A 26232-nucleotide genomic window follows, 5' to 3' on the forward strand; every position below is an offset into this window, starting at 1 on the left:
GGTTCAACCTCTTGCCTGCTCCCCTGAACCCCAGGATCAACCCAGAGGACACATGGCATGATGGTACCTCCAGCCCCACACCCTGGAGGAGACACTGTCTCGTGTCTAAGCAGCGTGGCCCCTGAGGCTCCTGGGAAAGTGGCAGAGTTGTGTCTAGCTGGTCTGCAATACCCACCCCTGAGCTGGCCAGGTCCTCTTCCATAATCTGCTGTCTCCACACCCTTCGGAGTTAGCTCACTCTGAAACAGACTGAAAGGAGGAGGGGGAAATGATGCGGACACTAGTCTCCTTTCAACCCCAAGAGTCTGCCTCGTGACCTCGGTGACTGTTGCTCATTGGAGCAGCAGGAGAGAAGGGAACTGAGGGTGGCAAGCAATCACCATTCTGATGGAATCCGGTTAAGAAGCGTTCTGTAAAACTACACCAACAAATGAGGACAAACGTCACACCAAGGTCTTGAATCACAGGATGTTTACATAATATAATGCCCATGGCAGACAGATACCAAATACCACAAAGTACCTGAGACAAAAAAAAGAAAGGAAGGAGGGGAGGAGGGAGAATAGAAAGGAGCCCGGAGTCCTGGCAGGCAGAGATCTGAGGGCCCAGGCAGAGTTTCTCGGGGGAGGGGTGGCCACACGTGAGCGTCCGGTGGCCTCCGTGTCATATCTCAGCCTCCGAGGAGCAGATCTCCGCGGCCGCGGAGATGGCGATCCCGATGGCCAGGCTGCCGTTGTCAGAGAAGTGCTGGGCCAGGGAGGTGTTGATGACGAGGCAGTCCCCGTTGGTGATGACCGAGTCCACGCACTCCAGGACAGACCGGGGCGTGGCCTCCCACTTGAGACACCGGTGGTTTCTGTTGAGCTCCAGGCGATAGGTGAAGCCGTCAGCCTGGGTGGGGGTCCCGATCAGCATCATGGTGGCGAAGAACTGGGGGTGCCCTGCATACCTCTCCTGTTTCCTGAGCACCAGCAGGAAGTGGTGGCCGAAGCAGGAGTGGATGATGAGCCAGTCGGCCGGCGCCGGGAGGTGCATGTCCGTGGCCAGGAAGACGATGTCGGCCCCCTGGAGGATGTCCACTCTGTGCATCTGCCGCAGGTGGGGCACCACCACCTCCAGGCGGCCTTCCCACTGGCAGGAGAACAAGGGGCACAGGCAGGGCATCACCCGGGCGGCGTGCAGCCCCGCCTCCGGGTGGTGCAGGTGGTGGGGCCGGGCGTGGTGGCAGAGGCGGTGATGGGGCTGGTGCTGGCAGCGGTGCTGGCAGTGGTGGTGGGGAGGGTGGTGAGGGGCGTAGCTGCTGGGCTCCGGGGCGCTCTGAGTGACGGTGTGTCGGCTGGACACATACTGTGAGAGAGAGACAGAGACTTAGTGGGTTAGTGGCTGTGAGATCAGTCTCTCTGGCTGAGGACCACCCCCCCAACACCCCCCAACCCCCAGGTTCAGCGTGTGGAAAGCAAACTCTCCAATACAGGTGATGACACATGGTCGCTCAGTCATGTCTGACTCTTTGAGACCCCGTGGACTGTAGCCCGCCAGGCTCCTGTGTCCATGGGATTTTCCAGGCAAGAATCCTGGAGTGGGTTGCCCTTTCCCTCTCCAACCGATACAGGTAGAGAAAGCTTTATTTCGTAAAAAGGAAAAAAAAAAAAAATAGAACCACCAGACTGTTCTCTGAAATGGCAGCACCATTTTACATTCCCATCAGCCAAGTAAGAGGGTTCTGATTTCTCCATGTCCTTGTCAACACTTGTTATTATCTGTTTTGACAAATAGGTTAATGAGACTGAATTCCTTGTTTTGCATATTTTGCCAAATTTAGATGCTGAAACATTGTACATCTGTGTGTCATTTCAGGACAGAATGTAAATTTACCCAATTGAAAACAGAACCTCCTTCAAAAGATTCCTCCTGCAAGAAGAGATTTTCCAAATGTATTAGTATATTATAAAAAAAAAAAACACAAAAACAACTTAAAAAAATGAGGGACGTGGTGGATGTCTTGAGTGGTTGACATCCTGAAGACTCAGTCCAAGAAAATGCAATATTTATGCCTTTCTGATTCTTTAATAAGATACTCAAACAGGCAATTTCCCCCTTTGAATAGCATGCATTATGATGGTCATAAGGAACAAAGAAATCAATTTTTCTGTTCTTTTCTGATATTGTTGATATTTTTCTGCAGGGTCTGGAGGTCAATGGATTCCCCCCCCCCCCGCCCTATTTTATCATTAGTGTTATTTTTAGAACAAAATTTCGGTAAATACCCGTTTGTCCTTCCAGTGCTGCCAGGGGTGGTACTATCTGAGATGCCCTTCATGGTTGTAAAACCACCACGGCACGCAGAGCTGACTGTGTGCAGCTGGACCGCGGTCCCCAGGGCGGGAGTCTCCGCTGTGACTCCTGGGACTTGGCTCCACCAGGCACACATCTGTCCTGCTTTAGACTCATTGTTAAAGAACAACTTACCAGGGGCTCACCACCAGGCTTCCTAGGTGGCACTAGTGGTAAAGAACCCACCTGCCGATGCAGGGACACGTTAAGAGATGCAGATTCCATCCCTGGGTTGGGAAGATCCCCTGGAGAAGGGCATGGCCACCCACTCCCGTATTCTTGCCTGGAGAATCCCATGGACAGAGGAGCCTGGTGGGCTACCGTCCATAGGGTTACAAAGAGTTGGACACGACTGAAGCGACTTAGCAAGCACACACGCAGTACTGATATAAAATCAAAGTAAGGAGGGAGTCAGGAAGCAGCAGCACGGCCTGCCTTTCTTCCCTCCCCCCAGCCCCCTGCCGGTGCCTCCTGTTGGCTGAATGCACTCAGAAGGAAGCCCGGGAGATGCACTCAGCCAGGGTCAGCTCCCTCTGGAAATGCGCTTGTGAAGAGGCAGTGTCCACCTGCATGCAGATGTCTCTGTTCCCTCCTCTGTGATGTTCCTTGATCCGACCACTCTGGGCTTCCTTGGCTGAGCTTTGATAAGGCCGATGAGGGGGAGGTAGGGAGGGCTGATACCTGTCCACAATCATTAAGCCATCTGACGAAAATGTATACACCAGCTGACACATGCAGCCCCTGGGCCCGGGCTGAGAATACTGAACAGGGTAGGATCCCTGCTCCCGTCTCAGCGGTTCACTGTGATTAGTGTAACATAACACAGTGCAAGGATGCAGGATGCCGGGAGGGGCTCTGAGCGTGCAGAGTGGGGGCAGCAGCTGTCCTGGTCAGTGCGAAGTGCTGTCTACCCTCGGTGAGGCAGGAGGGTGATGCTCTAACAAAACGGGCAAAAGGTTTGTGAGTAGCAGGTTCCAAGGAGCCGGATCTGAAAGAACATGGGATGTTTAAGAAATGAGAAATTCCAAGTGGCTGTTGCTAGGGGATCTGGCAGAGATGGCAAGGAGCAGGGCGGGAGAGCCGTCGGACCATGTTGCCAAAGAGTGGGCACAGAGGTGGCACCCAGCACTTGGGGCAATTGGGAGGAGGGCCCAAGGGCTTTAGGGAGCCCCCTTGGGCAGTGCGATGCCCCAAGCCCAGCGGTAGAGCGTGCACTCAAGATGGGACCACAGTGGAGTCCTGGCACTTGTCCAATCCCTGGACTCGAGCCATGATTGTTCCAGCCAGACTCTCCCCTTCCTTCCTTCTGGCCTCATCTTCCCCTGGCCTTCCCACTGTTTAATTGTGGCAGGGTAACAAAGCTGCCAGCGGTGTATTCCAGAGTGAATGACTATGCAAACACGTCCTAAACTCACAGAGACTGCTGCGCTCGCTTGCTGTGCCCTGGGAAGGAGCTGAGAATAAACACAGCCTTAATCCTTCATTTCTTCCTGCTCCTTCTCCTGATGCAAAATATGTTTCATTTACACACACAATCTTCTGGGTGAGCGAGGTCACAGGGCCGCTGGCTGGGAGAAAGGATTCTTTTAATTGGCAAAATGCTAATCGTTTTGGAAAATGAATTCTAATCTTCCCATCTTATACAGTGGATGTGTGAGTAATTACTTTCCTTCACTAAACTGTTAATGCAACATTAGTGATTACACTAATTAAAACTAATGAACTCTTCCAGGCTGATAAACCCCTCAGTCAGTCCGAGGACGCCTTCCTTCCATTGGCTGTCCTTAACTTGCCATTTGGAAGAGAGATCTTGAATTAACCTTTAGAATAATTCGCAAAATTAGGTTTAGAAATGTTAGGCTTTATGGACTGGGTATAATTCTCTCCACAAGCATTAGTGAGACCATTTCCACTGAGGGTGTAATTGAATTTAAAGACTTCTTCCTTAATTTCATCAGCCACACTCCCATGGTTGGTAATGGCTATCCCTCCAAATCCTGGTGTCCAAAAAGGAAACCTGCCCCTGGAAACACCATGTGACCCTTTCTCCAGCCTCTGCTCCCTCTGATCTGTGAGCTCATCTGGAGGACTGCTCTGTCCTTCTGCCTGATTCCAGGAACAGTGCCATGCTAATGGAGGCATTTCAGCTGAAGGTGGGTTTTGCACCCAATTTCAAATGACAGTCATGGGTTTTGAGTTTGCTCATGTCCTTATTTATGAGAGTTAATGAAGTGAAGCTTTCAGTACTTTCAGCAATGCTATCAATGTATTTCACACACAGGAGAGAAGATGGGGAGGAGTTATATTTCAGGGCAGGTATCAGGATGTTGGAAAAGACCCCGATGCTGGGTAAGAGTGTAAGCAAAAGGAGGAGGGGGTGGCAGAGGATGAAATGGCTAGATAGTATCACCAATTCAATGAACGTGAATTTGAGCAAACTCCGGGAGATAGTGGAGGACAGAGAAGCCTGTTGGGCTGCAGTCTACCGGGTCACAGAGAGTCGGACATGACCTCGAGACTGAACAACAACAATAACAACAACCAGAACACTGGAAAACAGTCATGGCCAGAACCTAGCCAGGCATCAGGTCTGCAAAGATGGAAGAGTAATTGTACCCGCTCCAGGTCCCACTCTGTAGCGTTTAAAAATTCCCTATTTCTGGGAAGGATGGTCAAGGCTGAAGGTTTAGTGTTTCCCATTCCATTTTCTCGCCTCCCCCCCATCAAAACCTAGCATGACTGTGCATGTGCACACGAAGCCAGGAGGACTCTGGAAAAACTTCCACCAAAGTCAAGAAATGAGTTATGCTGAGATAGAAAACAACGATGGGGCTTTTATTTCCACTAGACTGTCTTCCTTCAAAAATGTGTTATGCTGCTTTTCCCCAGACTGTTATACTTAGAACACTGAATGAATGAGATCTTCATGTGGGCAGCATGATAATGTCTGTAATTTTCTTTAAAATGCTTCAGTTGAGAGATTGTGATAGAAATGTGTACATTTTTAACCTACACTCCAGGGGCTGTCAATTCCCTAATCAGGAATTCACACTTTGAGGTGATCACCTAACATTTTATCTGAAAGGCCACACTTCAGAGATAATGACTACAATTGCCTCGCTTAGTATCCATATTTCTGATCCACACCAGATGCTGCTAATTAACATTTCCACAGAGGTTTCCATTGGTGAAATTAGTAGTTTGTTAATCAGCATAATAGATGTATGAAGATTGTTTAAAACATTTCAGAGTAATTCTGTATTTTAAGGATGAACCCAGGAGTTTGTTCCATAACTATTTCTGAATCTAGCCACTGAGTCAAGGACTTCCCATGGTCTCATGCCATCTCTAAGAATATCAGAATCTTTGTCTTGTTAGATCACTACATACATACAAACTTTTCTTGTTGGCAGTAAAAGTTATGTAAATTGAGCAAGGAGACAATGGTTAGCAAATATACAGAAACTTTGAGTCCTGAGCTATATATGCCATGGGTGAGCACGTGCTAAGCTGCTTCAGTCATGTCCGACTCTGCAACCCCACAGGCTGCAGCCATCTGTCCATGGGATTCTCCAGGCAAGAATCCTGGAGTGGGTTGCCATGCTCTTCTCCAGGGGATCTTCCCAACCCAGGGACTGAACTTGCATCTCTTACATCTCTTGCATTGGCAGATGGGTTCTTTACTACTAGTGCCATCCAGGAAGCCCCATATATGCTAATTAGAGAAGAGGAAAATGAGTTATTACTGTGAAAAGAGGAAGATAAAAATTTGGGTGGATCGATTTTTAAAAACCAAGGTCTGTGGGTGAAAAGGGACAAAAGGCATCCATACAGATGTCTACACAGGTACTGTTCCTATGGTCTCTGACATCTCCTGACCAAGCTGCTTGTCTTATAAATCCAGACCCTGGCTGTGTAGAAATATGTGGACAACACTGTGACAGCAAAAATATAACTCAGTCCTCAAGCACCCGGGGCCTTTCTTGAGTTCCTGGATCCTGGCCCATGGCCGCCCAGCAGGTTGTCAATCGTGGTCCCAGCTGGTCTTGTGTCTTTGAGACCATCTGCCCTAGTAAGACAAGAGATGCTCCCTCCCTCCCTGACCTGCGAAGTCAAGCAGCAGTTAAGATCTGTCTATACAGTTCACTACTGCATTTATTTCAACTTATTTGGAAAATCACAGGGCGGGTGGCTTTCTCGCCTTAGGTAGCTTGGAAGACAAAGAGGGTAGGGATTGTGTTGACTTTGCCCCCGCCTGGTCCGGTGATAGGCAAAGCTAGCACTGTGCAGTGTCTGGAGTCCTAGACTCTCAGCATTCGCTGCTTGATTGGATGGATGAATGAGTGGATGAATGAGTGGTTCATATCTAGAGCCTATCCACGCAAAGGCTGCTGGCCTTCGGTCAGAGGCTCTGTCCTCTACCCTTCCTTCCTGTAGAAATATGTGGGTATATATGTATGTGCACGTGGGTCAGCATGAGTTGACAGCTGTGGGCTCATCAGCTTGGTCTCCCGGTAGTTCCTCCCCCAGAACTCGGCAGTGATGGGACACTTGGACCTGATTCACGTCCAGGCACGGGTTCGTGTCCAGCTGCCATTACAGGAAGTACAATAACAGCGTTAAAGAAGCAACTTCTCCTGCCAGTTAGCCACTCTCTTTGCTTTTTACAGAGATTACTCCCCGAGTCTCAGCATCCTCTTTATTCATAGCAGATGATTTCTTACCATCTGGGGGACGGTCTGCTGGACCAACCTGGGAAATCGCCCACCTGTTAGATTGATCTGGACCCACTTGCCCCGCTGGAACCAGTGACCTAACACAAGGCTGGATGCCCCCATACCGCCTCATTCGTTTTCTGTCAACAATCACCAGGAGGTAACTTCAACCCAAGATTACAGGCCCGCCCCCAGCTGCGCCCTCCCCTATGAGGATGAGGGCCTACTTGGGTTGTACCCCCGCGGCCTGAACTGGCCCTTCTAGTCCGCACTCCAGGAAACGGGGGTCCTAGAATTCCCTACCCAAGGACCCTTGACTCAGCTTCCAGGAGCCTGAGCTATTTCTAGGATCCAGTACCCAGAAGGCGGGCAACGGTAGACGTGAGGTGTGGCGAGTAGGGGAGTAGTCAGAGCTTGGCCGGGTAGGCCGGGGGCGTCCACTTGCCTCTGCCTTGGGACTCATCACAACGTGAGACGGAGCCTCAGTAAGAAGAAAGTGAGACAGGCTGCTGGCCGGTGGCTGCGGTCTCCGCATCATCGCGAAGGGCTGGTTATTAAAGCAGGAGGGTACGACGTATTCGAAGAGTCGCGTCCCTTGATCTCTTGCTTCGAAGTGTACAGACAGGCAGCGTGTGCGCCTCCGCCGGCACTTCAGTCCCCCGAACGTTAGGGGCGGGTCTGCGGTCAAACCACGCCGCGGAGGAGTTCGGCACCCACTTGGCAGAGGAGTGCCGCACCAATGGCGGAGGAGTCCGGCACCCACGTGGCGGAGGAGTCCCGCTCCCACTTGGCGGAGGAGTCCGGCACCCACGTGGCGGAGGAGTCCGGCACCCACGTGGCGGAGGAGTCCCACACCAGTGGCGGAGGAGTCCGGCACCCACTTGGCGGAGGAGTCCCGCACCGGCGGCGGAGGAATCGCTGTTTCCTCTCCGCCTCTGTCTTTCATCCATGGGGTTTTGAGCATACTAATGAGTTTTATGAGTCTTATAGACGAAAGACCTTTCCTTAAAAGCACCTTTTCGAGTCATCAGACTTTTATATCTGCTGCCAGCAAGTGAATCGCTGGGCCTCTAGGGAGCCGTTTATAGGTTAAGATTTAATTACCTAAAGACTGTAAGCCTCGCCATGGGATGACGTCAGGACCCCGGGGTGACTCAAGGGCAGGGCCTAGCATGCTAGGAACACAATCTCAGCCAATCTGAACAACCTCAGGTTGTGAGCAACGGTTTTGCTCGTGTGCCTGGTGTTGCTATGGTAGGATCAGGGCTGTCAGCTTAAGAGAGGGAGTGGGTTGCTAAAAATGGTTACATATGCAAATGAAAACTTCAGCAGCACCTGTGTTGGCAGGCCATGAGTAGGTGGCAGTTAGTCCTGGGCGGTCTGAGACATGTTCATGGCCAGGCCGCCCCAAGACCTCATGCCACCCTTGTGTGTGTGATTCTTTAAAGACATCTTGACCAGGCAGTCCATAAATTCATTTCTCTCCAGCTGAACTCGCCACCCTCCCCATCGCTCACCTACAAGGCACCCTTTGGCCTGGCTAAGTTGCATTCCTTGCAGTGTTCTGTGCTGACCAGGGCAGGTCTGTCCGCCCTGTGTTCCTTTGTGACACACGATACACTGAACATCCAGGTTTGCTGCAGGACTGTGATGTGAACGCAGGTCCCTGAGCATTGCATCTTTTCTTGCCTGCTGTATCCTCAGTGCTGGCAGAGCTTGCAACATGGTTGGTACCCAAGAAATATCCCTGGAGATGCTGAATGAGTGACTCCTCCCTGTTGAGCTCTCACCCTAATACAGTCCAGCCACTCTTCACCACCTGGCTGCTGCCAATCTAAGGCAAGTCAGCCTCACCGCCTTTCTGGGCTAATGTGACAGCCTCGTAACTAGTTGTATTGATTTGAAAGGTGACCCCCAAAAGATATGTCTACATCCTAACCCCTAGAACTGTAAATGTGACTTTATGTGAGAAACGGGTCTTTGCAGATCTAAATAAATGAAGGATTTCAAGAGGTCACCCTGGATTATCCAGAGAGGCCCTAAATCCAATGACAAGTCTTCTTAGGAGAGACAGAAGAGGAGAAGACATAGACACAGAAGAGAAAGCCACGTAAAGATGGAGGTGGAGGTTGGAGTGGTGCTGCTGCAAGCCAAGGAACACCTGGAGCATCAGAACCAGAAGATGCAAGGAAGGATTCTCTCCTAGAGCCTGCAGAGGGAGCATGGGCCTGTTGACAACTTGATTTTAGCCCTTTGGCCTCTAGAACCATTGAAAATAAATTTTTAGTATTTTGAGCCACCAAATTTATAGTAATTTGCATGGCAGCCCTAAGAAATGAATACACAAGTCTTCCTGCATCCATTCTTGGCCTCATAGAGACTGTAACTTTTATCACAAAATCTTGTAATGGTCTTCCATCACTGTCAGAATGAAGCACAAACTCCTATGTGTGCCATCAAGAGCCAACACACTCTAGAAGAGGTACAGGTGGCCAGTAAGCACATGCAAAAATGTTCAGCCTCACGAATTCTTAGAGAAATGCAAATCAAACAGTGAAATCACATTGGTCAGAATGGCCATCATCAAAAAAGTCTACAATTAATAAATGCTGGAGAGGGTGTGGAGAAAAGGGAGCCTCCTACATTCTCAGAATTTAAATTGGTGCAGCCACTATGGAAACAGTATGGAGATTCCTTTAAAAACTAAAAATAGAGCTCCCATAGGATTCAGCCATCTTGCTCTAGGGCATATATCCAGAAAAGATGAAAACTCTAATTCAAAAAGATACCTGTAGCCCAGTGTTCATAACATCACTGTTTACAATAGCCATTACATGGAAGCAACTTAAATGTATGTAGACAGATGAATGGATTAAAAAGACGTGGTGTTATATATATATATATATAAACACATTATATATATATAATGGAATATTACTCAGTTATAAAAAATGAATTAATGCCATCTGCAACAACATAGATGGAGCCAAATATTATAATAAGGGAAGTCAGACAAAAACAAATATATGATATCAAGCATATATGCAATCTAAAAAAGTGATATGAATGAACTTATTTATAAAACAGAAATAGACCCATGACATAGAAGACAAACTTATGGTTACCAAAGGGGAAAGAGAGGAGGAGGGATAAACTGGGAATTTGGGATTAACAGATACATACTACTGTATATAAAATAGATAAACAGCCAGGACCTGCTATATAGCACAGGGAACTATATTCAATACTCACAACAACCTACAATGGAAAAGAATGTGAAAAGGAATGTATAGATATATATGTATATGTATATGTGTATATATATATATATTCTTATATGCATAACTGATTCACTTTGCTGTAAATCTGAAACTAACACAACATTGTAAATCAACTACAAAGAACAAAACCCCACATTCTCTGCATCATCTTTTTTTTTCCCTCTGCATCCTATTTGTTACTCAGCCTAAGCACATAGACCTCTTACTGTTTTTTTTGAACATGCTATCCACACACTTGCCCCAGGGATTTTGCACTGTCTATTCCCCTTACTTGAAACAATCCCACATACCCACATGGCTCACTGTCACACTTCATTCACATCTCTGTTCCACAACTGCCTGTACTCTGAGGCTGTCCTTCACTTAACTGTTAAAGAAACCCTCTCAATCCCCTTACTCTGCTTTAGTTCACTTCCTAGTATTTTCAGTTCTATACAACTATATATTATAGTATCTGTAGCTCATACATTTTTTTGTATATCGTCAGGAAAGAGTCGGACATGACTGAGTGACAGAATTGAACTGAACTAAACGGAGTCTTCCCTACTGCAATGTAAGTTTCTTGGGACTAGGAATTTGCCTGTGTTCACTATTGTATCTCTAGAACATTATCAGGTACCTTAAAGGGCGCAATAACTGTTTTTGTTTGTTTTTTTTGTTTTTGAATGAATGGTTACATTCCTTTGGGTCTTAACCTTTTCCATCTGGGTCAGGAAGATCACCTGGAGAAAGAAATGGCAACCCACTGCAGTATTCTTGCCTGGGAAATCACATGGACAGAGGAGCCTAGGGGAGTGGTGTGTACAGTCTGTGGGATCACAAAAGAGTCAGACACAACTGAGCGACTAAATAACAACAACAATGACTTTCAGGCCCATCTCATCCTGTCTCCCAGTCCGTCTCCAAATCTCCCAGCAGTGAGGAATTCATGCCTACACATCTGCATTCCTCTAAATCTTCCAGGTCCAAGATGATAGAAGCAAGGGTTTCCTCTCTGTTTGCTTAGGACCTCTGCTCAGAATTCTGGTTTCCTCCCTGAGGCTTGCCTTAGGATGACTGGGACAGGGAATGGCCTCGCTGTCAGGAAGCGTCTACAGCCAGATGTGGATGTAGCCTAGTCTTTCCCAGAATGATTGTCAGCTCAGTATCCCTGGGCTAACACCAGAGCTGTATAAATCTAGAGCAGAGAACCAGGTCATTTCACATACCAAAAAAAAAACAAAAAAAACAAAAAACACCCATCTTCCAACAGCACACTTAATTCCCAATAATCATTTTTAGCAAATTGGGCCTTCCGATAAGCCTGCCCCTAAAATAGGAAGTGTCGTTTGACCAAGGGTGGATGGAAAGACAGTGCTGCAGGGGAGAAAGAAAACATTTTTGAAGGCAGACCCACTGGGGGATGAATCCTGGCTTTGCTTTTAAAAGCTCTGAGACCATGGGCTCATTCATTAACCTGTCTATTCTTGCTTCTTCCTTTATAAGATGGGAATTGTAATATCTCAGAAGGTTGGGATGGGAATTGTAATATCTCAGAAGGTTGGATTAAGGACTGAATGAAACACAATATTGGGTTGGCCAAAAAGTTCGTTCGGGTTTATCCATAAGCTGTTACCGAAAAATCCAAGTGAATTTTCTGGCCAACCCAACACATTGTATAGTGCCTAAGTCAGAGTAAGAAGATATTATTATCATTATTGCCATCATCACTATTATCACAGTTATTGAATAGCTAGCTGCTGAAGATGTAAGCTAAGGGAATTCACTCTACATAATTTCTAGACTCATAACTGGATTGGATGGAATCATAAAAACACCAAAACCTTTCCAGAACCCCTTCAGACCTCCCTGACAGCTCGCATTCCAGACCAGTGTTTGCACTCATGGAAAGCCTTTTACTCAATATTTTCATCTCATCACTAGCCAATGGATGCTGGTTGCAATGTACAGAGTAACACAATACATATAAAGAGCCTAATTTAGTGCCTGAAACATAGGAGGTACTCAATAACTGATCATTATTATCTTCATTATCATCATCTACTTGGATAGTAAGGAGATCAAACCAGTCAATCCTAAAGGAAATCCACTCTGAATATTCATTAGAAGGCCTAAAGCTGAAGCTCCAATACTTTGGCCACCTGATATGAAGAGCTGACTCATTGGAAAAGACTGTGATGCTGGGAAAGATTGAGGGTAGGAGGAGAAGGGGACAACAGAGGATGAGATGGTTGGATGGCATCACTGACTCAATGGACATGAGTTTGAGTATACTCTGGGAGATGGTGAAGGACAGGGAAGCCTGGCGTGTTGTGGTACATGGGTTTGCAAAGAGTCAGACACGACTGAGCGGCTGAGAAATATCATCTACTAGCATTTTGGGCAATGCAAAGGTGCTGGAAAGTTTAGGCAATTCTATGAGCAGATGTGCATTGGTCCCCCCAGCTTCTTAGAAGCTCACCCCTTTCTCCTCCATTGATTGAGCATTTCTCCTAGGGTCTCTCACCCACGGTGGCCAGGCCTAAATGGCGTTATGTAAGGCAGTGCCCTCCCCTAAGACAGGCTCTCATTGCTTGAGAGAGCCTCTTCCTCCCTTTCTATGTCTTTTGTTTTGTTTTGTTTTGTTTTTTGGCTGCACCACGAGGCATGTGGGATCTTAGTCCCTCGACCAGGAATCAAACCCACAACCCCTACATTGGAAGCATGAAATCTTAATTACCGGACCACCAAGGAAGTCCCTTTCTACATCTGTAAAATATGTTTCCTGAGAGAAGATTGCCCTGTGTATCTGCTTCCTGGAGCCTCACGCCTGCACTACCCACAGTTTACCTGATATACGGCTATTAATATATAGTTGACAAATGAAAATTTGGTAAAGGCAATAATATTCATGTTGATCTGAACCATCATTTTAAATGACCTCAGGCATCTGCTATGTGGAAGAGTTCCTGAATAAACAAAGGCATGGGCACACTGGGATGGCTTGAATGAAACGGATCAGCAGTACCACATGTGGGCAAGTGTGTGGAGTGGGTGAAACCTCAGACACTGCCAATGGGAGTATAAATTGGTACAGTCACGTTGGGCCACTTTTGGGGCAGTATCTGCTACAGCTCAATACAAGACAGCCACTTTGACTCAGCACCTCTACCCCTTAGCATTCATCTGTTGGGAAACAGTTCTCTGTTGAACTCTTGCATTTCTGTATACCTGGCAAGCCAGGCATTCAGTGCCCTTTGTTTCAGACTATGTTTTCATGGATGTTTGTATACTGAACAACCTTGAGATAGAGAGTATTTCCCTCTGGAGCAAAAGACAGATTTGCTTACAGCCTTGGGACTCAGATGGGGCTTCCCTGATAGCTCAGTTGGTAAAGAATCCACCTGCAATGTGGGAGACCTGGGTTCGATCCTTGGGTTGGGAAGATCCCCTGTAGAAGGGAAAGACTACCCACTCCAGTATTCTGGCCTGGAGAATTCCATGGACTGTATAGTATCAGTTCAGTTCAGTTCAGTCGCTCAGTCATGTCCGACTCTTTGAGACCCCATGAATCACAGCACGCCAGGCCTCCCTGTCCATCACCGACTCCTGGAGTTTACTCAAACTCATGTCCATCGAGTCGGTGATGCCATCCAGCCATCTCATCCTCTGTCATCCCCTTCTCCTCCTGCCCCCAATCCCTCCCAGCATCAGGGTCTTTTCCAATGAGTCAACTCTTTGCATGAGGTGGCCAAAGTACTGGAGTTTCAGCTTCAGCATCAGTCCTTCCAATGAACACCCAGGACTTATCTCCTTTAGGGTGGACTGGTTGGATCTCCTTGTAGTCCAAGGGACTCTGAAGAGTCTTCTCCAACACCACAGTTCGAAAGCATCAATTTTTTGGTGCTCAGCTTTCTTCACAGTCCGACTCTCACATCCATACATGACCACTGGAAAAACCGTAGCCTTGACCAGACGGACCTTTGTTGGCAAAGTAATGTCTCTGCTTTTTAATATGCTATCTAGGTTGGTCATAACTTTCCTTCCAAGGAGTAAGCATCTTTTAATTTCATGGCTGCAGTCACCATCTGCAGTGATTTTGGAGCCCAAAAAAACAAAGTCCGACACTGCTTCCACTGTTTCCCCATCTATTTCCCATGAAGTGATGGGACCAGATACCATGATCTTAGTTTTCTGAATGTTGAGCTTTAAGGCAACTTTTTCACTCTCCTCTTTCCCTTTCATCAAGAGGCTTTTTAGTTCCTCTTCACTTTCTGCCATAAGGGTGGTGTCATCTGCATATCTGAATTTATTTATATTTCTCCCGGCAATCTTGATTCCAGCTTGTGAAAATTGTGAAAGAGATGGGAATACCAGACCACCTGACCCACCTCTCGAGAAACCTATATGCAGGTCAGGAAGCAACAGTTAGAACTGGACATGGACCAACAGACTGGTTCCAAATAGGAAAAGGAGTACGTCAAGGCTGTGTATTGCCACCCTGCTTATTTATTTAACTGTATAGTATATGGGGTTGCAAAGAGTCAAACACCACTGAGCGACTTTCACTTTCTTTGGGACTCAGATATTGTAGCTCCCTCTAGAACTAAGGGCAAGCATACTCATTGTCCATTATAAAAAAATTGGTTGGGAATACTTGCTGGTGGTCCAGTAAGACTCCGTGCTCCCAATGCAGGGGGCCCGGGTTTGATCCCTGGTCAGGGAACTAGATCCCACATGCCACAACTGAGTTTGCGTGCTGCAACTAAGGATCCTGCATGCTGCAATGATCAGAGATCCCACGTGCCACAACGAAGTCCTGGCACAGCCAAATAAATCAATAAAAATAATTATTTAAAAAAATTAGAATTCCCTGAGCATTTGTAATGCACCCTACTGTGGGTGGGTGTCATTTGGCCTTCTCTGTGTTAATTACTCTTTGGGGATTGAGTCTCAAAGAACTGGTGCAAAAATGCAAATATCCTGGCTCCTGCTGTTGCTGTGAGTGAGGAATTGCCTGTCATCTCTGACTGAGGAGTGTTGTGTCTTCTGCCTGCCTCAGTGAAACAGGTAGGCTACCTTGTGAGCTGATCAGTTGAGTAAAATCTCAGACTCCTTTTAGTTACATTGAGCCCCTGACAGAAGTGAGCAAAGTAAGATCAGCAAACATACATACGGATATTTATAGAAGGATTAATTCACAGTAGCTAGAAATGTAAAAACCACTAAGTGTGCTTTCAATGGAGACACTACTGTATAAGCTGGGATGCTATCTAGCTGTCACAAAACAATGAGACTGCTACACATATGGATCCATTTCAGAAACGTCTTGGTTAACAGAAGCTAGACACAGAAGAGTACATCCTGAATGATCCCATGTGTATGAAGTTCAAAAGCATGTACAGTTGACCTATGGTGAGAGGTTGTGTGGGGTCGCATTGGCTAGGAAGAGACATGAGGGGATCTCTGGGAGGAAGTGCTGCTGGAAATGTTTTAGTGGTTAGTTGGATGCATGTATCTGTCAAAATCTGTCCGGTTACATACTAGAGATTTGTGTACTTCATCACATGCTGTACATGAAAAAATATAAACCAAGCAACAAATAGAAAAGAAGAACGAAGGACTTCCCTGGTAGTGCAGTGGTGAAGAATCTGCCTGCCAATGCAGGGGACATGGGTTCCATCCCCGGTCCGGGAAGATCCCACACGCTGCAGAGCAACTAAGCCTGTGAGCCACAACTACTGCGCCTGTGCCCTGGAGCCCAAGCTCTGCAGCAAGAGACCCACCGCACCTGGAGAGTAAGTAGACCCCGCTCGCTGCCACTAGAGAAAGCCCGTGCGCAGCCATGAAGACCCAGCTCAGCCAGAAATAAATTAATACATTAAAAAAAAAAAAAGAATCTTAACAGATTTTTAAAAAAAGAAAGGAGACTGGGGAATGGGTGTGGATGGCTCTTGTCTCCAGGTCACTGTTAAATGGGCATATTGTATGGTCCTTAAGGCAGAAAATTTTTTTTTTTTATGTTCCCACGTGTTCATTTGCTCCTCTGTGGATCTGGGTGCCTGTGATGCTAGTAACTAGGGTGATTGGAGGACAAGGATGGGAGTTACAGCAGGGCCAGGCGCTGGGCATCCACGGGAGTGGATGTCCCTTGGGCTTGGAGGATGGGGTCATGGCTGACACTTCTGGGGAGACTGGAAATTAGAGGAAAGGATTGAAGGGATGCACAGTCATGCCTGGAATGGGGCAGGGCCAGCCCTTTGGTCCTGGGGGCAGAAGGCACTTTCTTGAGTCTAGATTAGGGGCTAAGGACTGAGACTAGCACCGGGGCAGGACCAAGAACTGGAGGAGACCTGCCCCCGGCTGTGGGCCAAGAGCTGCAAGTGTCTCCTCTCTCTGGGGTGAGGCCCCCCTCACCCCTGCTGACGGCTCGGAGTTAATCCCCTTGAGCAAGGTAGGGGCAGGTGTTTTATTGACTCTAAAGCTCTCCCAGTCGCTGGGTACATATTTAATAAAAATTTCAGGCTTAAGGGGCCGACATGGGAAGGCAGGAAGGAGAATTGCTGCCTGCTGGGCCTGGAGGGTGAGCAGTCCGGCTACTCCCTAATAACTCCTTCATCCAATATTCATCTCTGAGTTATTACAGTCACCACGCGTCTCTAAGGAACACGATTATTAGTGTCCACTAAGGTAATTAGTCCGACATACTTCAAGGTGGTTGAAAGTGTTCCCACAATTGTATTTCTTTCTAGAATTCACCATGGCTGCATTTTAACATTGGTCCTGTTTTGGTCCCATTTCCCTCACTTTCTTCCAGAGTCCCAAACGCTCCATCTCCTAAGGGGAAGGCGATCACGGGGCCCCAGACTCCAGCTGGACCCTCTGCAGGCTACACTGGTTGAACCCCGCACAGTACCTGCAGTGTGGGTCCCCTCTAGGGTCACCCCAGGGAGGGGGCTGGGCTGGCTTTCTATTGCCCCATCATTCCCCTCGCTCTCAGGGAATGGTCTAGAAGGGCAAGCGCATGCCCTGCACGTGTGTGAATCTCCCATAGCATCCCCGGCAGTTCCATCAGCAGGAAAACTCCCCTTTCACTACTCCACTGAGAGGGGGCTAGACCTGTCTAGCTCAAACACCGCAGCATGCAAGTGAATGACCTGGGCATCTTGTGAAAAAGCAGACTCTGACTCAGCAGGCGTGTGTGGGACTGAGATTCCTGGATTTCAAAGCTGCTGGGTCATGGACCACAGTTTGAGGAGCAAGGGGCTGGACGCACTCTTCCTGTCAGTTTAGATCCTATTGGGCATCTCTTTTGGAACCAAATAGATGGTTCTCAGTGGTCTCAGACTTTTCTCTTAACTCTCTGGTTCTTTAACAAACTTCAACGGCACCTTCAAAACACGCTCCCCTCTTCTGTAGGATAATGACTTGATCTGTCAGTCATGTGGGGTCCCAATATCCAGGCAGAGCCTGGTAACATGGACTTGCTTCCTAGGAGGGGCAGAGGGGGAAGAGGGGAAGGCAGAGCACTGGGGGAATTTTTAAGCACAGAGGGGGAAGTTGGTTTATCTTCTTTATTTTCACAGTATTTAAATTCATTTTTTTAGGAGCGAGTTTAGCTTTAATTAATAAATTCTTCACTTTTTTATAGCTGCCTATAATTTCCCACTATTTAGTTTAATTGGGTTTTCATGTTCAGAATTTAGAAGCAGCTTCCTCCTCCGAGTTCTAAGTAGTAAAACATAAATGAACAAATATCACCCTCTCCAGCAGCGTCCGTTGATTTCCATGCTGTTTTGCTGTCACATTTATTGTTGTTCAGTTGCTAAGTCATGTCTGACTATTTGCAGCCTCATGGGCTGCAACACGCCAAGCTTCCCTGTCCATCACCAATTCCCGGAGCTTGGGGCTGTCACATGGTAAATTCATTTATTCACTCACTCATTCAAGAAATCTATATTAAGCAATTAGTATGTGCCGTGGGAGGTACACAGGGCAACATAGTCCCCATCTTCTCAGCGCTGACTTTCTGAGCAATGGGATTGCGTGCTCCTAGATGTCAGGCAGGGATTTGTAGAATGATCAGGGTGGTGCTCTGTGTGGTGTCTTGTAAAGAGAAGCTGAGGGCAAGCCACCCTGTCCTTTCTGCATCCTCCTCTGTTAATGTCAAACCCAATGGTGGGGGTGGGGTGCTTCCCTGATGGCTGAAGCAGTAAAGAATCTCCCTGCAATGCAGGAGATGCAAGAGACTTGGGTTCGATCCCTGGGTGGGGAAGATTCCCTGGAGGAAGGCATGGCAACCCACTCCAGTATTCTTGCCTGGAGAATCCCATGGACAGACAAGCTTGGTGGGCTACAGTCCATGGGGTTGCAAAGAGTCAGACACCACTGAGCTACTGAGCTTGAACACGCTGAGAGAATGGGAGGGAGGAGAAGTGAAGAGGGTAAGGAAGGTGGCTTGGGTGGAGATGAGGAAGGAGCTAGAATCCATGTAGACTCTAAGGGTCTGATCTCTGTATAAATTCCTTGCAGGAAGCTAGGTTTGGAAGGACTTTATCCTCCTCCCCAGCCCTTCCCCTATACCACCATGGCCAAAAAGTTCTTCCACTAATCTAACGTCCAAGAATATTTCAGAAGGGAGATAAGTTGATGATGGCAGGAAGGCCTTCCTCCATAAAACATAGGAATGACAAGTCCTCGATCCTAGCCCTGCCAACGTGCCAGCCTCGTGATGAAGGATCAGAGTGAGCAAAAGTCTCTTCAGTTTCTCCCCATTACCGGAACTTGGCATATCCACAGCAATTGAACTTGGCCAAGCAGTTAACAGTAATTTCCTGGCTAATCGTCACAAATCTTTGCAGACAGATCTCAAAGTGAAACTTAAATGTCCTTGTGAGGGCTGAGAAAGGAACCGAGGTGTAGAGTGGAAACCCCACCACCACCCCCTCTGCCCACCATGTGTGATGGGGAGTGGGTAGCCATCAAGACTCCTGCAGAAATGCAGTGTGGTTCCAATTCTTCTACTCCTTCCAAAACCAGAAGCAACTCTTTTCGTTTTTTTCCAGGTCTTCATTTCCGTGACTGTAAGATGAGAAAGTTGGAACCTGCCCCTCAACTGGAGGATGTGAAGGAGATGTTAGAATGTGTCTTAAACAGTGAAATCCATCTGGAAGAAAGTATTATATGGATGCAAATCAGGCAGGGGTGTGCCCCCACTTAATTGTTCTGGCAGATATCTGCCGAGGACCTGTGGAAAGCGCCTTATATGCATCACCTCACTGAATCCCCCTCTGGGCTCCAGGACGTGGGAACCGTTATCACTAGCAATTTGCATCCCAGGAAACTAGAGCAGCAGAAGGGATAAGGGTCTGTCAAGACTTTGGGGTTAGCAGTAGTGAAGCTGGGTTTCGATCCTTGGGAATCCGGCTTCCGAGCAGGGGAACTGAGTCCACCCAGGGGTTCCTGCCCCCTCTGTGTGCAACTGAAGCTCATTTATCTGCCTGTGGATTATCTGCAGCTCATATTTCATTTTGTTCCAAGCTGACTCTTTCTCGCCATCCAGTTCAGCTCATTAGTTGGCAGGGGAGCTCAGGGACTTAGAAGTAATCCTAATATTAAGTAAAGAGCAAAGCCTAATTAGGAAGATAAATCTTCTGGGGAAAAAAATGTATGTAACATATTCCAGAGTCAAGCCTGGGTGATTTTTCCCATCTTCTAGATGATCTACACCACTCACCACTGTTCTCTTTTTCTAGCCCAGATAACTATGGGTTGATCATGGATCTTTTTTTTTTATGGATTTTTTTTTTCTGATTAAAAGGGAATGTATCCTGGTCAAAGAAATTTCAGAAAATTTTGCACAGTATAAAGAAGAATATAGAAAACTCAAAAGACCACTGTCCTGTCAGTAGCACTGTTAATGTTTTGGTGGTTGCTTTCTTTCAATGCCTTTTAAACATGAATACCTAAACATTGTATGTATGCCTGGTGAGCTAAAGTTCATTGGATCTCGAAGAGTTGGACATGACTTAGCGACAGAGCACACACACATTGTGTGTATGGTCTTGTACACTTTTTTTTTTTTCCATTTGAGAGCTTATGGAATAATACATGTCAAAATATGCTAATTGACACCATCATTTTTACTGGCTCCAGTGATCTCAGAGAACTCATGGAGAACTCATATGGAGGTGGCATAATTGGTTTCATTCAGATCTGGCTAAGAGAGACATAGTTGCATGTATTCAATCATTGATTGAGTCATTCGTTCAGCAGACCTGCCAGATACTGGCATAAAAAGAAAACTAAGATTCAGTTCAGATCCTCAAAGAGTTCACGGTCTTGTCTCTGAGTCTCTGGATCTTTCTGTTTTGTGGCCCAACCTCCTTGTCCCCTGTTGTCCCCTCTGTCCTTGTCCACAGAGTCCAAGAAGTAGCTTTGTCCCTGGAAACAGCCAGGCCTTGTTCACTGACCCTCCTCCCACTCCATTCCCTTCCCCCCTTTTGCCTCTGGGTTTAACAGTAGCATAAAACTAATTTATGGCTCTTGCCAGGAAGAGGACAAATTTTCATCTCAGCCCGTCATGCGAAAAGCTCCAGCATGAGATGAATAATTGGTGACCCATGCTACCTATTAGAGATTGTGCTGGGGTCACCTCGTTTGTTGTTTTAACACAAGAAATTAAGGGCCCTGGCAAGGGTTTCCACGGGGACTGAATTGGTAATGAGGTAGAACGTTGTCTTTGTGAGTGACCTCTCCTAGTGCCATGATCACAGCGGGGGTGGGGTGGGGAAACTGGGGCCTTGCTTCCGCAACCATCCCACGAGAAGGGCTGACTCTGCCTGTACCCACTTCTGACTGTAGGCTCAGGGCCATTTCCCCCCAGGGTCCTTATCAACCGGCACAGCTAGGGTATGCTGGGCACAGTGTGATGAGTTGAATGGGACGTGGACAGAGATGTTGCTGTTTCAACCATCAGGGAGTTCGCCAGCACAAGCCAGATGTGAAGCCATATGTTTCTACAATATAAGAGAGCGTGGAGTGATGCAGGCCGACTTCCCCTCAGGATCAAATGGCTTGAGTTGTAGGAAAAGCCTTGTACAGGGGGTGACCCTTAACATGGGCCAGAAACGAGAGATGAGAGCTGGATGGTGGAGAGGTGGGAAGAGAGAACTCCCGGAGGCCAGGGAAAGCTTGAGCTTGGTGAGAAGCTAGTCTTTTCATGGACGGGTGAGGCCTTAGCAGAATGATGAGAAATAAAGGTGTGACAACATTACCAAGAGCTTTGAAAGTAAGTTGGGGGTTGGGAGGGGTGGTGTGGGGGTTCACTTTGGATTGGTTCCGTATCCTGGATACAGGATCAGGATACACAGGGTAGATTGAGTATGCTATGCTTTCTACTATGAGTGACTGAAAATCATGATGGAAATAAATTGTGTGTGTAGAGCTTTTCACCCAGCAGGGGCTCAACAGATATTTAATAACATGTTACATTATTCATTGCTTTGCCATCTCTTCAGTGAAGAACTATTGCCTCAAACCATCACTTTAGCATTTTAAAAGTGTTTTCACACTTAGTGTCTCGTGTAATCCTGAATATAGGGACGGTCAAGTGCGCCAGTCGCCCCACTGATGACATTTGCTGATATTCTGTACGTTCCAGGCATTGGTCTAGGTCAGCAGCAGAAGACAGTAAGTGTCAGAGAGGCTGAATTTTGGTGGAGATTCTGCCAGTTTAGGCTGACTCTGGAAGAGACAGGTAGCAGGAGGGGAAGATGCTTTAAATGGAAATTGGGATGTCATGTAAAAGAATCAACCAGAAAATGGGTTTAAAAAACAAAGAGTTTAAGTTTCAATGAAGTGGCAGAATGACAGGAGGATAGTTTTTTCCCATGGCCCAGTGACGTGGGTGGTGAGTTTACAGAGCAAGGTGGGGTGAGCCAGGGCAGGAACTGTTGAGGAACTTTTGCCTCTTGGATTATGGTCCTTGAGCTAGAAGGAGGGTAGGAAAATCTTCAGGATTATTAGGGTAATTCTCAGCCAAATATTCATACACCAGACTGAGGGGTCACTTTGGCTGCCACTAGGAGCCACCATTCATGTTTTAGGAAAGGGAGTGGGGATGCTCTGGGAGGATGCACTATTTTAAAACAGAGAGCAGATGAGGCCTCTGCAAGGCCGCGCCAGCTCTAGTTGTGCATTCAGCACATGCTGTCCCAGGTGGTGCAGTGGGTAAAGAATCCACCACCTGCAATGAAGGAGATGCAAGAGACATGGGTTTGATCCCTGGGTTGGGAAGATCTCCTGGAAGAGGGCATGGCAACCCGCTCCAGTATTCTTGCCTGGAAAATCCCATGGACAGAGGATCCTGGTGGGTGACAATCCATAGGGTCCCAAAGAGTCGGACATGACTGAGCATGCATGCTGTCCCCAACTGTTTGCACTGAAGCAAGTGAAAGAAGACAGAACCAGGAGTTCTGGGTTGAAGCAGCCTTGTACCAGAAAGCTTGCTCACTACAGTGTGAGCAAGAGTAATGTACTCTCCTAAGTAGTTTGAAGTGGGGACTGTGCTTTATACAACTCTGACGTGCTTGGGTCACTGAAAGGTATGTTCAGTTCAGTTCAGTCGCTCAGTCGTTTCCGACTCTTTGTGACCCCACGGACTGCAGCACGCCAGGCCTCCCTGTCCATCACCAACTCCTGGAGTTTACTCAAACTCATGTCCCTCAAGTTGGTGAGGCCATCCAACCGTCTCATCCTCTGTTGTCCCCTTCTCCTCCCACCTTCAATCTTTCCCAGCATCAGGGTCTTTTCAAAAGACTCAGTTCTTTGTATCAGGTGGCCAAACTATTGGAGTCACAGCTTCAGCATCAGTCCTTCCAATGAATATTTAGGATTGATTTCCTTTAGGATTGACAGGTTTGATCTCCTTGCAGTCCAAGGGACTCTCAAGAGTCTTCTTCAGCACCACAGTTGAAAAGTATCATTTCTTCGGTGCTCAGCTTTCTTTATGGTCCAGCTCTCTTTCCATACTTGACTACTGGAAAAACCATAGCTTTGACTAGATGGACCTTTGTTGGCAAAGTAATATCCTCTGCTTTTTAATATGCTGTCTAGGTTGGTCATAGCTTTTCTTCCAAGGAGCAAGTATCTTTTAATTTCATGGCTGCAGTCACCATCTGCAGTTATTTTGGAGCCCAAGAAAGTAAAGTCTGTCACTGTTTCCATTGTTTCCCCATCTATTTGCCATGAGGTGATGGGAACAGATGCCATGATCTTCGTTTTCTGAATGTTGAGTTTTAAGCCAACTTTTTCACTCTCCTCTTTCACTTTCAAGAGGCTCTTTAGTTCCTCTTTACTTTCTGCCATAAGGGTGGTATCATCTGCATTTCTGAGGTTATTGCTATTTCTCCAGGCAATCTTGATTCTAGCTTGTGCTTCATCCAGTCCAGCGTTTCTCATGATGTACTCTGCATATAAGTTAAATAAGCAGGGTGACAATATACAGCCTTGACATACTCCTTTCCCAAATTGGACCTGGTCTGTTGTTCCATGTCTGGTTCTAACTGTTGCTTCTTGACCTGCATACAGATTTCTCAGGAGGCAGGTCAGGTGGTCTGGTATTCCCATCTGTTTCAGAATTTTCCACAGTTTGTTGTGATTTACACAGTCAAAGGTTTTGGCGTAATCAATAAAGCAGAAGTAGGTGTTTTTCTGGAACTCTTTTGCTTTTTGTATGATCCAATGGATGTTGGCAATTTGATCTCTGGTTCCTCTGCCCTTTTTTTTTTTTTTTAGTCCCACTTTATTGCTACCAACCCATCTCCCTCCACCCTCGTGCACACATGCTCAGTCATGCAACCCCATGGACTGCAGCCCGCTAGGCTCCTCTGTCCATGGACTTCTCCAGGCAGGAATACTGGAGTGGGTTGCCATTTCCTTCTCCACCTCTGCCTTTTCTAAATCCAGCTTGAACATCTGGAAGTTCACAGTTCATGTACTGTTGAAGTGCATGGAGAATTTTGAGCATTACTTTGCTAGTGTGTGAGACGAGTAATTGTGCAGTAGTTTCAACATTCTTTGGCATTGCCCTTCTTTGTGATTAGAATGAAAACTGACCTTTTTCAGTCCTGTGGCCACTGCTGAGTTTTCCAAATTTGCTGGCATATTGAGTGCAGCACTTTCACAGCATCATCTTTTAGGATTTGAAATACCTTAACTGGAATTCCATCACCTCCACTAGGTTTGTTCATAGTGATGCTTCCTAAGGCTTACTTGACTTCTCATTCCAGAATGTCTGGCTCTAGGTGAGTGATCACACCATCGTGGTTATCTACATCATGAAGATCTTTTTCATATAGTTCTGTGTATTCTTGCCACCTCTTCTTAATATCTTCTGCTTCTGGTGGATCCATACCATTTCTGTCCTTTATTGAGCCTATCTTTGCATGAGATGTTCCCTTGATATCTCGAAATTTTTTGAAGAGATCTCTAGTCTTTCCCATCCTATTGTTTTCTTCTGTTTCTTTGCATTGATCACTAAGGAAGGCTTTCTTATCTCTCCGTGCTATTCTTTGGAACTCTGTATTCAAATGGGTTTATCTTTCCTTTTCTCCTTTGCCTTTAGCTCCTCTTCTTTTCTCAGCAATCTGTAAGACCTCCTCAGACAACCATTTTGCCTTTTTGCATTTCTTCTTCTTGGGGATCATCTTGATCTCAGCCTCCTTTACAATGTCATGAACCTCCATCCATAGTTCTTGAGGAACTCTGTCTATCAGATCTAATCCCTTGAATCTATTTGTCACTTCCACTCTAAGGGATTTGATTTAGGTCATACCTGAATGGTCTACTGGTTTTTCCCTACTTTCTTCAATTTAAGTCTGAATAAGGAGTTCAAGATCTGAGCCACAGTCAGCTCCTGGTCTTGTTTTTGCTGACTATATAGAGCTTCTCCATCTTTGGCTGCAAAAAATATAATCAATGTGATTTTGGTATTGACCATCTGATGATGTCCATGTGTAGAGTCTTCTCTTGTGTTGTTGGAAGAGGGTGTTTGCCATGTAGAACGTATGTAGAAGGGATCAAAGAGTCTGTCAACTTGCCTAAAGCTGGAGTGTATGGATTTTGCTTTATCCATTTATTCATCATACTTCCATGTGCTAGGAACTGTGATATATCCTGATGATACGTCTATCATCATTGAAGTCTTCCCCTAAAGAGAGAACAGTCTGATGGAGGCACAGGCTGGAAAACAGACACGGCAATACATCTGTGGGCAATGCTGTGGTAGAAAGAAGCCGAGAGACGGGGGAGCAGCGGGGAGACAGGGAGAGAGGTCCAGCCAAGGAAAGTCTCATGGAGGAGGTGACAGCTGAGCCCAGCCTTGACTGACAAATGGGGACTGTTCTGGAAAGGGCAGGCTATGGGGAGACAGCAGGGACATTCATGCGGACAAGAAGCTAGGACATGTCAGTAGCATTCAAGGCTACAGACAGGTCAGCCAGTCTGGGAGGTGGAGAGGGTCAAGGTGATTGGGGATGTTGAGATATGGCACAGAGGAATCCTTGGAACACGTGGATGCCCTGCTAAGGAGTTTGGATCTCATCATAAAGGCTTTGGTGGGGCCACTAAAGGATTTTAAAAGAGAGGGGAAAGAGGCTGACATAAACTAATTTCTTACTAAAAGTTTGCCAGTGGTGGGTGGGTTGGGATGTGAAGAGGGATATAAGGTTAGTAGCAGTTAAAAATGTGTATTTTTATCCAATTACACACACCCCTTTTTAGAGATGCATATAGTTGGACACCGAAAACAGATGGATTCCTATAAAGTAAACTGTGGTTGAAACTTTTACAAATAGAATGGTTTTACATATTACATCTTTAAAAATAAAATCACTTTACATGTTATTTAGGTGAGTTCATTT

At 46.7% G+C, this 26232-nt stretch overlaps 1 protein-coding gene across 1 annotated transcript in view; it reads right to left on the minus strand.

The window, feature by feature from the left end:
* Positions 1-461: 461 nt before the first annotated feature.
* SIAH3 (siah E3 ubiquitin protein ligase family member 3) overlaps positions 462-26232 on the minus strand; it is a 70563-nt gene continuing 44792 nt past the window's right edge. The window contains exon 2 of the mRNA XM_043478276.1: positions 462-1347. Coding sequence (XP_043334211.1) covers positions 664-1347 — 684 coding nt within the window. The 3' untranslated portion in view covers positions 462-663. The remainder of the gene's footprint in view (positions 1348-26232) is intronic.

The sequence above is a fragment of the Cervus canadensis genome, chromosome 9 (assembly GCF_019320065.1).
Source record: "Cervus canadensis isolate Bull #8, Minnesota chromosome 9, ASM1932006v1, whole genome shotgun sequence".
NCBI lineage: Eukaryota > Metazoa > Chordata > Mammalia > Artiodactyla > Cervidae > Cervus > Cervus canadensis.